Here is a 14,259-nt window from a genome sequence, read left to right as displayed (position 1 = left end):
AATGTGGAAATGCACTTTTGGATTCGTCGTTTAAAAATCTGGAATAATGGTTTGTCCCCCAATAATGTTATAATACTTAGATTTTAGGCAGTCACAAAAATCTAGCGGAATTATGAGTTCAAATAAGTAATTTTACTAAACTTATTGTTATGGCTGCACAAGAAATTATTTGCTAGGACAGTAAAATTATAGCAGTATAGTTAGATAGGTATGTGAACTCCGGGGTTCCAATTCCCTCAATGTAAGAGCGGAGAATCTTCTGTATGGCCTTATAGTGGGAGGTTCCGGGTTCGATTTTGGACTGGAACAAATTAAAAATTTCTTGAAACTGATAAGACGATAAGACTGATAAGAAGATACCCCTTCTAGGTTAGCCCGCTTCCATCATATAATTACTTGCCACCAAGTATACGATCGCAGTCAAGGGCACTGAAAACAAAGTGATCCTATAAGAGTTCCGTTTTTCCTTTTGAGGTACGGAACCCAAAAAAACCAATCAAGTGTGAGTCGGACTCGCACACGAAGGGTTCCGTACCATCGTACAAGATACACATAATTTTATGAAAAACTCTGCAAGTTAATTTATGGTCTGCGCCATCTATATGTGATTCAGTAAATTAAATTTTTCGTGTTCACGAAATTTAAATTTTTTTATAACGCATTTTTTTACGCATTTTAATTTTTTTGTGTGATATAACCACAAATTCACGGTTTTCGGATTTTATCCTTTGTAAATGCTATAAGACCTATCTACCTGCCCATGATTCTAGATCAACGGGAAATATCCTATAGGTAGGTTTTCTTGACAGACACGACAGACAACAAAGTGATCCTATAACGATTCCGTTTTCCTTTGACCTCAAAAACCCTAAAAATCTATCGATCACTTTCATATGAGTAAAATAAAGCTGTTTAACTTATTTTCAGTTATGTTTGGAGCTATGACGGTATCGATCACGTTTTTCGCAGTCGTTCCTTTGGTAGTTACAATATACGGATGTTACATACAATCCAGGACTGAGTACAAATTGCTATTAGAGATGTATTTCTTCAGTCATGTAGATTCTCATTTAACATATTCGATAGCAGTAGCATACCAAGTAGTCACGTGTAAGTATTTCTTGAATAATAAAATTTTCGTTAATGAATCTTTGGAAAATAGGAAGGTAAAGGTCTTAGACAAAGAACCTTGAGGTGGAATCGACATCAAAATAATAATACCTACCTTGTTAGAGCAAGCAAGTGAATGGAAAAGCTCTGAAGAGTGATAATGACAATTCTTTCCTAATTCGAACCGCTAGGATATGGAACGCCCTTCCGGCGTCAGTTTTCCCTTCCACCTATAATATGGGTGCCTTCAAGTCAAGAGTGAATAGGCAACTTCTAGGCAAGCGCGCTCCATCTTAGGCTGCATCATCACTTGCTAGCAGGTCTGATTGCAGCCAAGCGCTAGTCTATATAATTCAAAAAAAAAAAACACTTTTTTTTGTCTTTGTCACAGTTCAGCTTTTTTTGTTGGGCACGGTTGTCATCTGTGCTCAACAAGCCTCTGTAGTAGTAATTTATTGCGAATATTACCTACGAGTTTTTATTTAGTTTTCCCTTTAAAATTTTGTGTTTAAGGTGTGTTATACAAAGCATTTAAATATGGTGCATTGCTGTGTGATCACTGATCAGCTGTACCAACCGTACAAATTACCCCAATGCACCCTAAATATATCGTCACTGGTTTGTAGAAAGGGCGAATACGCCATTTTTCTGTTATATAATAGAAACAGAATATATTCGCCCATAGTACAGACCAATGACGATATAACTAACCTATAAAAATCTAACTTTACGTATTATTTTCATTCTAGGCAGCCTAGCCCAAATGTGCATATACACGCCGTGTGATTACATGCTTTTACATCTATCGTTCTCTATAGCTGCGTTATTAAGTTTGGTTCAAATCGACTTGCTAAGCCTAAAGGGCACTAACTTGAAAGATTTAGATTTTTATGGGGACGATAACTGTGAAGACATTAAAATGATTGTGAAAACGCATCAAATGTTACTAAGGTAAGCAAAAAGGACTTGATAATTTTGCGTTTATAATTTCTATAAAAATAAATATATAGGAAATGTCAGTATTTAAAGATTGAAGCTAAAATTAGACCTTTGGGTTTCTTTCTATGACTTTAGGCTCTTGCCTCTTGCGGTAGTGGAGCGGTGCGGGAGGGGTGGCAGTTATTACAAGTTGACGAATCACTGAGCTCTCGCATCACGTCATCACATCCATACCGCATCACTCCACTTCCACAGGAACCTACGCAGTTGTACATACACCTTAACATATTATTATGAACACATTATGTCATTTATGTATTGTTTCCAGTCTCGCGGGACGACTAAACAAAATTTTTAAGGAGATAATTTTTTCTCAAGTTTATTTGTCATCGGTGATTATTTGCTGCTATTTATTTACTGCCGTGGTAAGGCTTTCTTTACTTATAGAGATACTTCAGTGTTAAAATAAAATAGACCTTAACAGCCTTGTTTTATAACTCAAGTTCGTCCATTGAGATGGCAGGAAGTCAGAAAAGGCAGTTTAGAGAAATAACGGCGCTTAAAGTTACGTTCTAATATTTTTGAGGGAAAAACTATATCTATCTATAGTATCTACGCGACAGATCGAGATGGCAATCGAGGAATGAGGTGCGGGGCCACCCCATACACCCGCACGTCACCCGCGCTATCCCATAAAGGATTAGAGCGGAGACTGTACGGGTGTGCAAGGGGTCATTCCATTTCCATTGCCATCTCGAACTATCGCTTGCTATACCTCCACTCGATTTTTCATGTTACATAACCCAGATGGGAAGAATCAAGAAAGATCGTTTGACGAAGATTCCTCAAAAAAAAATTGTAAATTCTTCAATTACCTTGTATATTTCCTGAAGAAGTGTAGGTTCTACACCTCACACCACACAGTTTCAGATCTCAAAATGTGGTGTAGCCCCAATTCTGGGTGACCTAATGGCCTCAGTGGGTGTGTTAGTGGAGATATTTACTTTAGCAGTGCCTGGCCAGGTCATCGCTGATACTGTAAGTTTCTACACTGAATTATTTTTCTAAGTATTTCCTGAATAGATAAGCACTTGCATAAAAAACCTTAAAATGAACTATGTTTCAATTAAGTATACTAACTTATTTACTTGATGTCAAGGCAAAGATAGGAAGACATGGAAAATAATTGCTACATCCCTAAGTTCCATGAAGGAATAAAAGGACTCCATCTTCATCATCATACTTATCTCACTGATGCATTTAATAAACTCCGCAGTCTTTCTTATAAGTGGCACGTCATGATATGGTTTATTATTTCTAAATTAGATAACTTAGGTATGGTTTGGTGAAAGGACTGACTTAGCATGTTTCTGAAAAACTCTAAATAATATACTCTGAAATTTCAGAGCTCGGGCATAGCATATGCAGCGTATCAGAGCCCGTGGTACGAGAGAAGTTACAAATTCAGAAAATACATTGCTATAATAATTGTCAGGTAAGCACAGACTTACCTAATCTTTTGATAAATTATCTACCCTAAATTCAGCAGTTGGCCTAAAATCTACATTATTAGGACGACTTTTACTAAGTTTATTAAATTTATACTATTCTTCATTTATTTATACCAGAAAGGCTAACCTGTCGGCATTACAAATATTTTATAACTGGTAATTTCAAACTACGGAATATAATAGGTATAATATATAATCGCTCACATAATATTACATCTAAGTGTGAACAGTGAAATTTAAAAATAGGGTGAGCGATATTTATATATTACTAGCTGACGCCCGCGACTTCGTCCGCGTGGATTTAGTTTTTTCGAAATCCCGTGGGAACTCTTTGGTTTTCCGGGATAAAAAGTAGCCTATGTGCTAATCCAGGATATTATCTATCTCCATTCCGAATTTCAGCCAAATCCGTCCAGTAGTTTTTGCGTGAAGGAGTAACAAACATACACACACGCACACACACACACATACAAACTTTCGCCTTTATAATATTAGTGTGATATTATATTTCCGTAGTTTGAAGGCAACTTTATAACCGAGTGTAAAAACTCCAAATAATATTATTTGGAGTTTTTACTCAGTTATAAATCTCTTCATTATTATTTTAAAAATTTATTAACGTTATCGTTTTTCAGAGCTCAAAAGCCATTTCATCTTTCTGCTTTAGGATTTTCTGATCTAACACTTGTAATGTTTTCTAAGGTAAGTTCGATTGTTAAGTTAGGATTGCTAGGAATAACAAGAAATAGATCTCGCCTAATTTAATCGAATGAATCTTTTTACAGGTAGTCAGCACAACTTGGTCATATCTGTCTTTATTGAACCAAATGACTAAAAATTTAGACCTCTAATTTTATTATCTAATACTACTCTTAGCTTAAGGCGGATACACACATGCGCAGGCGCATATAGACCGTGCACACACACGCATCATAAGAACATTACGTGGTAATATTCACGAATAGTCTGAAGCTGAGAATTATAAGCACCCTTTGGCCTTTGCTTCGTCGCTGGCGTTTCTGTGTCGTTTTGGTTCAAGCAAAATCTCAGCCTCAATCCACAACAATGAATCCTACCTACTTAATTGTGTTTTAAAAGGAATTTCAAATAAATAATGAAGTCACTTCTTTGTAATATTATTTTGTATTGTCAATTTATAATAATATTTCACAATATTTTCAGAAACCCTAAGAATAATACAAATTCATTACCAATTAATTACAACGATGACTCGGGGTATTTATAAAATGTACAATATAATCTCATTCGTTTTGAACTTTATTAGCTTAGGTATTTAAATATTTACAAAATATTTTAAATATTTTAAAATTGTATACAATAGTCTATTTTTAGATTACAGTGATATAAATACATAAAAAATAAGAATTACCCAGTATTGTATTTACAATATGATAGATTTATAATTTAAGCCGTTGTTTTTCTCATTCTTGCTGTGGGGTTACTCTTGGATATAACTGTAACAAATAAAATATGCGGTATGAATTTATTTAATTACACTATTTCTTGAAGTATCAAGTAAGATGGGCTTAAGAATAAAGTTGGATGGCAGGCAGATGGACCCATTTCCCCAAGACTTGCGGCCTCACTCGAATCTCGTGCAGCTAATCATTGTCATGTCCTTCTTGCCATGATCTCCTTTGCTCAGCACTTGCATTCTCCTGCCTATCTCGAAGGAAAACCATTGGTATCGTTCACTGTATAGCTCCTTATGGTACTCACCACCAGCAAGTTTCTGGGCACGTAACCCTCGTTCCCCATGTCATCTCTATACCAACATCGATCCCGCTCGTTGTCGTCTCCCTTCCTCAGCACTTAGGCTGAAATCTATAAAGCGCACTTTGACTTTGCTCTGACTTAAGCTTGAGTTAAAACGAGACAGATTTATGTGAGAGATATAGCTCTGTCTCGTTTTAACTCTGTCTTAAGTCTAAGCAAAGGCAGAGCGCGCTCTATAGATCTCACCCTTAGTCTCGCACCTATCGTCAACTATAGCTGTCTCGCTCCCATGTAGCCACACATGATACTCACCCCCAGCAAGTTCCTAGGCACGTAACCCTCGTTCCCCGAGTCGTCTCTGCACCACCACCACTCCCGCTCGTTGTCGTCTCCCTTCCTCAGCACTTGTAGTCTCGCGCCCATCTCGAACGATAGCTCGTCGCTTCGCGCGGCGGTGTACGAGAAAACGGCGTAGACTAATCCATTGTTCATAATGCCGAGTTTTTCTTGAACACCTGGAAAATTTGTCAGATAAGATTAGTCATCATTTCACCACATCATATTTCACCACGGTTATCAAGATGAAGCTTCTGAACGGACGTGTCGGATGGGAACATAAATAGTAAAAAGAGAAACGAGTGAAGAGCAGCTCCTCATTGACTTGACAGTGCGTATTGTTGACCATATGAGTGAGCAAAATAGAGTCCAGCTTCCCTTGGATCGGGTGGTTTTTTTATTCATCAATCAATTTTCAAATCAGTCCAAGAGATGTAAGAAATGCAACGTAGCTTTCAACTTATTGGTACGACCTTCAATGTGGGCGATCAGTTAAGGTACTTGATTTTTGAAACTGTCACTAATTTGTTTGAGCTAGCTAATTTTTAAAATTAAAATCTAATAGAACTTACTATAGAGGTATTCGGAACATCCGTCAAAACCTTCCTCGTCCTCCTCGCATTTTTCTGCTGCTGTTTCGTGATCTGACAGTGTTGTGGCAAATATGCAAGCGCCTGGAAATTAAAGAAAAACAATTTTAGAAACTCCTTCAATTTGGAGGCAGCCAAAGGGCGATTACGCACTGCATCCCATTCGAATCCGTGAAAATACGTTCCGAAGCAGTCCTAGTACTATTTCTCTGGTAGCTTACGCACTAGCTCCGGCTTCTGTCATCCGAGTTCTCTGTCATCCGTGAGAATATCTTGGATGTGCCTCGGATACAAATTCGACATAATATAATATAATATAATGATATATATATATAATGATAGATATGTCAAAGTTGCCTGAATAGCTTGGATTTGGATCAGAGATCGGATGAGTGCGTACGCAATATCGGATTTTGGTCCGAGTTTTTTATATTCGTATTTTCACGAACTCGGATCGGATGAGTGCGTAATCGCTCTAAGGACGCTTGTCCACTGTAGCGTAGATATGTTCACCACGCCAGTCACATTATTATTAATAGCTGATAACGTAATAAATTTATAGTCATCTTTAATATTTTGATTGTTATCGGTCCGCTTAAGACGTCTCCACTTCAATGGACAGGCAACCCAAATCCCAATACTTATAGTTAATTCTAACTTACCATTATCGACAAGGAATCGCACCATCGGAAGATTGTTGCACGACGCAGCGCAATGCAGTGGCGTCCAACCATCTGAATCTTGTGCGTTAACGTCGCAACCTAATTCTACCAGAAACCTGTAATTCATAAAAAATTTCTTTAGTGTCTATCGTATGAACATGTACGTACGTATATGATTTCATTATGAAATCATATATGTATGTCAGCGTGGGCTACACAAAATTCAAACCTCTTTTTGGGTTTAAATTTCAAAAATCTTTTCTTAGCGGACATCTATACGTCATAATAGCTATCTGCACGCCATATTCCAGCCTGATCAGTCCAGTAGTTTGACCTGTGTGTTGATAAATCAGTCAGTCAGTCAGCTTTTCCTTTATTTAGAAGAAAATAAATCTTACTTGACTATTTCAAAGTGCCCGGCGCAAATGGCGTTGTGGAGAGCAGTTATACCCTCATCATTGGCAGCGCTTGCATTTTGTACCTAAAACAAGAATTGCTCGTAAAAATTTATTTGCCTACTCCTCACCATCAACTAATATGCATCCACTGTTGGACATAGACCTCTTTTAACTAGTCCTAAAGTGCTTTGTCTTTGCCATTCTGCATCCAATCAATGCCAGCTACCCTCCAGATATCCTGTTTGCCAAGACGCAGTCTCCACTCAAGACTCTTTCGATCCAATCTATCCATCAACAGACTAACCAGTCCACTGCCACTTCATCGTGCTAGCCTTCAAAGCTATGTCGGTCACTTTAGTTCTTTGGCGAATTGCCTATTCGATTGTATAAACAAACGAATACAATCCGGGTATCTTTAAAACAAGAGTGAATAGGCATCTTCTAGGTAAACGTGTCCCTTCTTAGGCCACACCATCACTTCCCATCAGGGGTGATTGTGGTCAAGCGCTTGCCTATAAACGAACAAATGTCTGAACTTTTCAAGTCAACTTTCATACACCTTTCATTTAATATGGACATGAAAGAGACGGTAAATTCCTTCCATTCTCTTTCCGCAAAGAACTTTGTTAGAGGATAGTACACATTTTGGACGTATCGAATGTCTATATAGTTAATACGTATACCAACAGAGTAATACTATTGATGTTCCAGAAAAATAATAAGTTTTTTACCTGAGTTGCTGTCTTCTTCACAAGCTCTAATTCACCCTCTAAACTTGCGTCTAAAAGCAAGGCGAGGGGATCGAAGCTCACTCGCCTCGCCAGCGGAGCCTTTCCTCCTTGCTTCAAATTGCCTTTCTTTGACCGCCTCAGAACATTCTCAGATCTCTGAGAATCCTGACCGTTCAAATCTACAGAACTTATTTGCTCTGTCATATCAGAAACAACATCTTTACTGTCCTCCTGTTTCTCATTGGAATTTAACGATATGTTGTTATTCAATGACCTATCAACTTCATCTTTTGCCTTCGTTTTCTCTTTCTGGCCATTTTGCATTTCACTTGGAGCTGAATCGAGGTTCAAGTGATCCATCTCTGGGAACAAGAAAGCTGGTGGCATTTCTATACGTCGGTTTATGCTGACGTTTATGGAATTTTTTGTATTATTCACGTTTCTAAGCTTTGGTTGTTCGCTTATAGGAGGTTTTCTAATCGTCAATGGGCGAGCCTTGATTATCATATCGTTACCATTGCTTAATTCTTTCAGATTTTGCGCTTCGCTATCATTTGACGAATCGGGCATAGATGCCGTGGGCACGTTCATTGTCTCCGTCGTTTGATTGTACCCAACATCATGGTTCACTGATTGTCTCGGTGGAGTCTAAAATTTGAAAATCATTTGAATGTTATGATATTTTGTGATTCTGTATTTATTTATTTATTTATTTATTCAAAGGTACACACAACAGGTTGTAACTAAAAATGGTCCAAACATAAAAACAAAAGATCCTAATCTAAGTGACAACCCCTAATAGGTGTACACAGCAATACTATACCTAAATAAAATATACATTACACAAGATATACACAGAATTTTTAACATGAAGGCTTAAAAAAATTTACAATAATATTTACAATATAAAGTGGTTACTACATGAGATTAAGTATTTAAATGACAAATATGCATAGAAATTAAATCTTATATATATACGAACAGTATTTAAAAAATAAAGATGAAAGAAGAATGTTACGAAAAAAGTTGATGAATTTCTCTTTTAAATTTATTAAAATTATTGTTAAAAATGTCAATATTATGATTTAATGTGAAAAGATCATTATACAGGCGACACATACGAACAACTGGATTATAGAAGGAAGTATTATTCTTGTAAACATTAAGGACAAAAGGTCTAGGGTTTCTTAATCGGACATTAAAATTAATATTAATCAAAGATAGTAATACGGGAGAATCTATTTTGGAGTGAATAATCCTATGTAAAGATATCAAATGGTAATACTTCCGACGAAATTCTAGAGTTTTCAACCCAAAGTGTTTTAGTCTGTCATGGTAAGGTGTGCGTCTATGGCCGAAGTGATAGCGAAAAGATAAGATTCGTATGAATTTCCTTTGTACGCTTTCTAAGCGATCACAGTGAACTGCGTAGTACGGAGACCATATTACAGAGTTATATTCCATTATACTCCGAACCATGGCTTGGTAAAGATGTATCGAACTAGAAGGCTTTTTAAAATTCTTCGTCGATCTTAAGATGAATCCAACCAATTTGTTACATTTGGCAATTATATATTCGTAATGGTCTCTAAACGTCAATTTATCATCGAATATGACACCCAGATCCTTTGCCGATGTCTTTCTAGTGAGAGTTTGGCTTTTCAAAGAGTAATTAAATGTAATCTTTTTGGATTTCCTTTGAGTAAAACTGACCACAAAACATTTATCAATATTAAGACTCATATGATTATAGGTGCACCAGTCTGCAACAGCATTCAAGTCTTCTTGAAGACATAGAGCATCATTTACACTGTCAATTGATTTGAAAATTTTAAGGTCGTCAGCATAAAACAGACTCTCGAGTTTCTTGCTGGTTCTTCTCGGTAGGAAAGGCATTCCGAACCAGTGGTAGATGCTTTTGACGATTCGAAAGAACTTGTAAAAGTCTAATTGAATAAAAACATTTTGAATTTGAATTTGAATTTGAATCTCACAATTTAATTTGTCTGCAAGATCGTTGACAAATAGGTTAAAGAAGAGTGGGCCTAAGAGAGAGCCTTGAGGGACACCCGAGGTGATAATGGCTGGCGACGATAGATGTCCTTTAATGGCTACCAGTTGTGATCTCTTAAGTAAGTAAGATTGTACCCAGCGTAAAAGGTTACCACAAATGCCATAAGCGCCTAATTTATGACAAAGAATTGTATGATTGACCTTATCAAATGCCTTGGAGAAATCGGTGTAAATTGTATCTGTTTGACCTTGTCTAGCAAATGTCCTGCAAATAAAATTTTTGTACTCTAATAAATTAGTGGTAGTGGAACGATTCTTAACGAAGCCATGCTGTTTGGGTGTTATGACAGGAAAAACGTGATGGTAAATACTATCATATACTACTGACTCCAGGATTTTTGAAAAACAGGATAATATACTAATGGGACGATAATTTTCACATCGTGACCGGTCTCCGGATTTAAAGATAGGTATAATATAAGCTGTTTTCCACAATTTTGGGAAAACACCTGATTGAAGCGATAAGTTATAGATGATACTCAACGGGACACAAAGTTCACTGGCACAGGTTTTGATAAACAGCGGTGGAATTTTGTCCGGTCCGGCTCCTTTATTTGAGTCCAGTTTTTTGAGTCGAAGATATATGTCCGCAGCAGTGACCTGGATGTTGCATATAGTGGTTTCTTTGCTGGTGAGAATCGGTGGATATAAGCTTGTATCAACGTCCGCAAAATTGTCAAAAACAGAGCTGAAATAATTTGCAAATAAATCACAAATTTCTTCACTATCCGATGATGACACGTTGCCGTAATTAATAGTCTGAGGGATCGAGTTGGTTTGGGAGCCTTTTTTGCTATTGATGTAGCCATAAAACGCTTTGGTATTTTTGATAAGTGAGCTCTCAATTGAGTCCAAAAATTTCGTATAACATGCATCCATTAGGCGTTTACACCTGAGGCGAAGAAGATCAAATGTGTCATAGTCCCGCGGGTTTCCAAACTTTTTATATTTTTTATGATATTTGTGTTTTTCTTTTAGGCAACGTTTCAAAGCATTGTTATACCAAATTGGATATTGATGAGAATCATCCGTTACCATAGGAGTAGTTTTGCTTATTATTTCATTTATAAGATCATAAAAAATTTGAGTATTAACATCAACGTCGCTCGAAGATAAGGCATTTGTCCAGTTTATATTTTTTAAGTATTTTTTGGTATTTTCGTAGTCGCATTTGTAAAAATTATATTTTTGTGGCTTCTTACGTTTGATTCCCGATGGAGAGGTAATATTAGTTTCTAATTCTATGGATAAAGGTGGGTGATGCTTGTCAATCCGACTTACAGCATTAGGTTCATGTACATTTAAAGAAGATATGGTTGACAGAACAAGATCCAGACAACGATTATTACTATTATGATCGTGATTGAACTGGTTGAGTCCACATACTTCAAGCATATCGAGTAATAATTGTGATTTCCTATTGTCTAGGGAGAGAGTCGGTGTAAGACCGGATGTACTGTTATTTAATGTCCAGGCAATAGCAGGAGTGTTGAAGTCACCTATAAGTAAGAATTGTTGCGAGTCATTACTACGTGTAATCGTAGTTATACAAGAATTATAAAAGGATTCGATTTCTTTTGAAGGAAGGTCAGGAGGTAAGTAGCACACACATATATTAATAATATTGACATTTCCATTGCTATTACAGATAATGCTTAGCCATAGGTCTTCTATATTACTATCCCATGATGTTTGACGAATAACCCTAAAGCTCTTTCTTATTGCTATAGCAACACCCCCACCATCTTTCTTAGTAATACAAGAAGAATCGCGATCTCTACGGAAAACATTATATCGATTATCAAAGATTTCGTGATCAAATATTCCGGGGTTTAAGTTGGTTTCCGTCAAACATATGGCATCATAGTCACTGTTCAGGATGTTCAGATAGAGTTCGGATGTTTTAGACCTAATTCGATTAACATTTTGGTAGTAAATTAACATTATAAATTGTTACAAAAATTACTTAGCAAATGAACTGTATATTTTAAAGTAAAACAAATTATTTGAGATTATTGAGAGTATCTTCGTTTTTTATGAGAATGGCAGCCGTAGAATCATTTTTCCGCATGTAAATGTTTCCGAATTTCACCCAAACGTACATATAATTCTTATCTTTCGAGACCTTGCGCGCAGTTGCATGGAGTAGTTTTTGTTCGGGTGACAGATGTTCTGCAACATATATGTTGCGCGTCTCTCCACTAAATCCGAAGAGACTTGAATTAATGGTTTCTTTTGGGTGTTTTTTATTATATCTATGCACAGCGGAGATAATCTTGTCCCTTAGTAAAGAAGATGACAGTGTGACTAAGATGGTTCGAGGTCTGTTTGACGAGGGATTGTGTTTCGCAATTCTGCGACATGCATGTATGTGCAGGGGGTCCAATGGGACGTTCACTATTTCACAAAGTTTATTGAACAGAGCCACAACATTCTCATTCTTAGTTTCCGGAACAGCCTGTATGTAGTTCAAGGTTGTGGCTGCGAGATATTTTTTCCATGGAAGTCAGACGAGAGTTCATTTTTTGTACCTCGTTACGCAATTGAGTATTTTCTGCCTCTAGGTCACAAATCAGCTTGGTTTTATTGTCCAGGGCATCTTTTAAGGTTTTTTGTTCCGCACAAATGAAATCTGTAGTACGGGAAAAGTCGTCTTTGAGGCTTTGGATCGCTACGTCCAGTTCACTTCGTACTAGCATCTTTACATCCTCCCTTAACGCGGAACGGAAACCCTCCATGTGAACCTTAAGCACCGTGTTTAACTTTATGTCAAAGAGGTCGCTAATTTTTTTCATAGTTATGTCACTGTCCTTGTCGTTCGCTTTGACAGTCTGCTGTTGTTGACTGTGTGACGGTGGTATATTATCCGTGTTCGAGGATTCGCACGACGTGTCCAAGGATTCTTCAAGCGACAGAACTAGACTTTGTCGAACTGGCGTATTCAGATTTGATCTGGTACGTCTGCCTACGTTCGCGCACGCGGGGCATGACCATGAAGACGAATATTCCACACTGAGCTTTGAATTGACTTTCATTTAATCTGAGACACTCAAAATGATACTGGCCCCTGCAGAGATGACAGCTAAGAAAATTACCAGGTCCTAAATGATTTTGTCTACAACCGTGGCACTCCATTACATAGGAATTTTAAAAATATTGTAAAAAAGAAAAAATATAAAATAAAAGTCTTTCCAAAAATTAAAAAGAGAAAAATAGAATAAATGTTCAGTTTCATAAATTTCGGTGGGGATCGAACCGGGATCCGTGATAATGTGTAACTACAAGTTGATCATTCGCAAACTGCGCTATGAGTTCAAGTACTTAATGTGACGAAAAAAATCAACTTGTTTGACTTGGTCTATATAACGATTTTCTGATCACCCACAAATTGAAAAAATATAGTCACTCAAAATTTTCACAACTATTTACGAATTAATTCAATTATTTAAGCACTAATAGCTTTTTAAGTCACTGAGTAAGTCACTGAATACCACGGAAAGGTTTTATAAACACTCCTAAACAAGTCTTTCTCATTGAATTTTCATGTTTACAAACGGATAATACATTCGTCATCGGAGGTAAGTATTTCGAACAAGATCATCGCATCCAACGATTATCCAAGGTTGCAAACACTTTATGATACGAGTTAACCACTTTATAACCGAAATCAGAACAATTACTTCACCAATTCTATGTTGTACAATTTTTAAACGTAAATAATCACGGCACAAGTTAGTGCGCCACTAGCGCCAGATGTTCTGTATTGTATCAGCAAGTGATTAACAAAAATCTTATAAAAACTTACCTTGATAGTGGGTTTAGGAGGTAATGCTGGTTTAGGTGATTTGTCTGTTCCACTAACATCTGGCGTAGATAAAGGTGTACTGGCGCTTTGTGGTGGGGATAGCAAGATGCTTTGTGATGATGCATTCTGGCCATTGAAGTTTGAACTCGAAGTGCCTGTAGATAACCCTGACGCCGTGTTTCTAACAATCTGGGGTTGGGAATTAACCACGTTACTAGTTACATGATTTGATACGGTTATGCTTTGAGTCTGGACAGTTTGTGGTTGAACTGGTTGAATTTTTGTTGAAGATGTCTGATATATGGGTGATGGTTTGCCACTCGAGACCTGAACCGATGTAGGTGCTACACTCGATACGGGTTTCTGT

General features: G+C 37.0%; 2 protein-coding genes across 6 annotated transcripts in view; one reads left to right on the top strand and one right to left on the bottom strand.

Moving 5' to 3' along the window:
• The first annotated feature begins 1,529 nt into the window (after nucleotides 1-1,529).
• Nucleotides 1,530-4,618, top strand: LOC123873470 (odorant receptor 49a-like). The gene is made up of 7 exons (XM_045918320.1): nucleotides 1,530-1,623; nucleotides 1,860-2,061; nucleotides 2,378-2,474; nucleotides 2,974-3,087; nucleotides 3,456-3,544; nucleotides 4,196-4,262; nucleotides 4,346-4,618. The coding sequence occupies exons 2-7, from the start codon at nucleotides 1,874-1,876 to the stop codon at nucleotides 4,409-4,411; spliced, it is 621 nt and encodes a 206-aa protein (XP_045774276.1). The 5' UTR covers nucleotides 1,530-1,623; nucleotides 1,860-1,873; the 3' UTR covers nucleotides 4,412-4,618.
• A 69-nt stretch (nucleotides 4,619-4,687) lies between these two features.
• Nucleotides 4,688-14,259, bottom strand: part of LOC123873469 (apoptosis-stimulating of p53 protein 2) — a 339,385-nt gene continuing 329,813 nt past the window's right edge. For 4 of the 5 annotated variants that reach the window (XM_045918318.1, XM_045918319.1, XM_045918317.1 and 1 more), the window contains 7 exons: nucleotides 13,893-14,255; nucleotides 8,015-8,662; nucleotides 7,284-7,366; nucleotides 6,886-7,001; nucleotides 6,206-6,307; nucleotides 5,544-5,812; nucleotides 5,367-5,377 (listed from right to left, as the gene is read on the bottom strand). In XM_045918318.1, coding sequence (XP_045774274.1) covers nucleotides 5,568-5,812; nucleotides 6,206-6,307; nucleotides 6,886-7,001; nucleotides 7,284-7,366; nucleotides 8,015-8,662; nucleotides 13,893-14,255 — 1,557 coding nt within the window. In that variant the 3' untranslated portion in view covers nucleotides 5,367-5,377; nucleotides 5,544-5,567. Of the gene's footprint in view, nucleotides 5,036-5,366; nucleotides 5,378-5,543; nucleotides 5,813-6,205; nucleotides 6,308-6,885; nucleotides 7,002-7,283; nucleotides 7,367-8,014; nucleotides 8,663-13,892; nucleotides 14,256-14,259 lie in introns of those variants that run through there. The other variant, XM_045918315.1, reaches the window with a different exon arrangement.

Source organism: Maniola jurtina, chromosome 16 (genome assembly GCF_905333055.1).
Source record: "Maniola jurtina chromosome 16, ilManJurt1.1, whole genome shotgun sequence".
Lineage (NCBI taxonomy): Eukaryota > Metazoa > Arthropoda > Insecta > Lepidoptera > Nymphalidae > Maniola > Maniola jurtina.
Note: the sequence above shows the minus strand (reverse complement) of the source record. Positions and strands in the feature narration are given on the sequence as shown.

What these genes read in the sequence shown, in the direction of transcription:
- LOC123873470 (XM_045918320.1), top strand. Translation starts at nt 1,874, where the DNA reads ATGTGCATATACACGCCGTGTGATTACATGCTTTTACATCTATCGTTC. An exon ending in ACGCATCAAATGTTACTAAG is followed by an intron (nt 2,062 to 2,377) that starts GTAAGCAAAAAG and finishes TATTGTTTCCAG; the next exon opens with TCTCGCGGGACGACTAAACA. An exon ending in ATTGCTATAATAATTGTCAG is followed by an intron (nt 3,545 to 4,195) that starts GTAAGCACAGAC and finishes ATCGTTTTTCAG; the next exon opens with AGCTCAAAAGCCATTTCATC.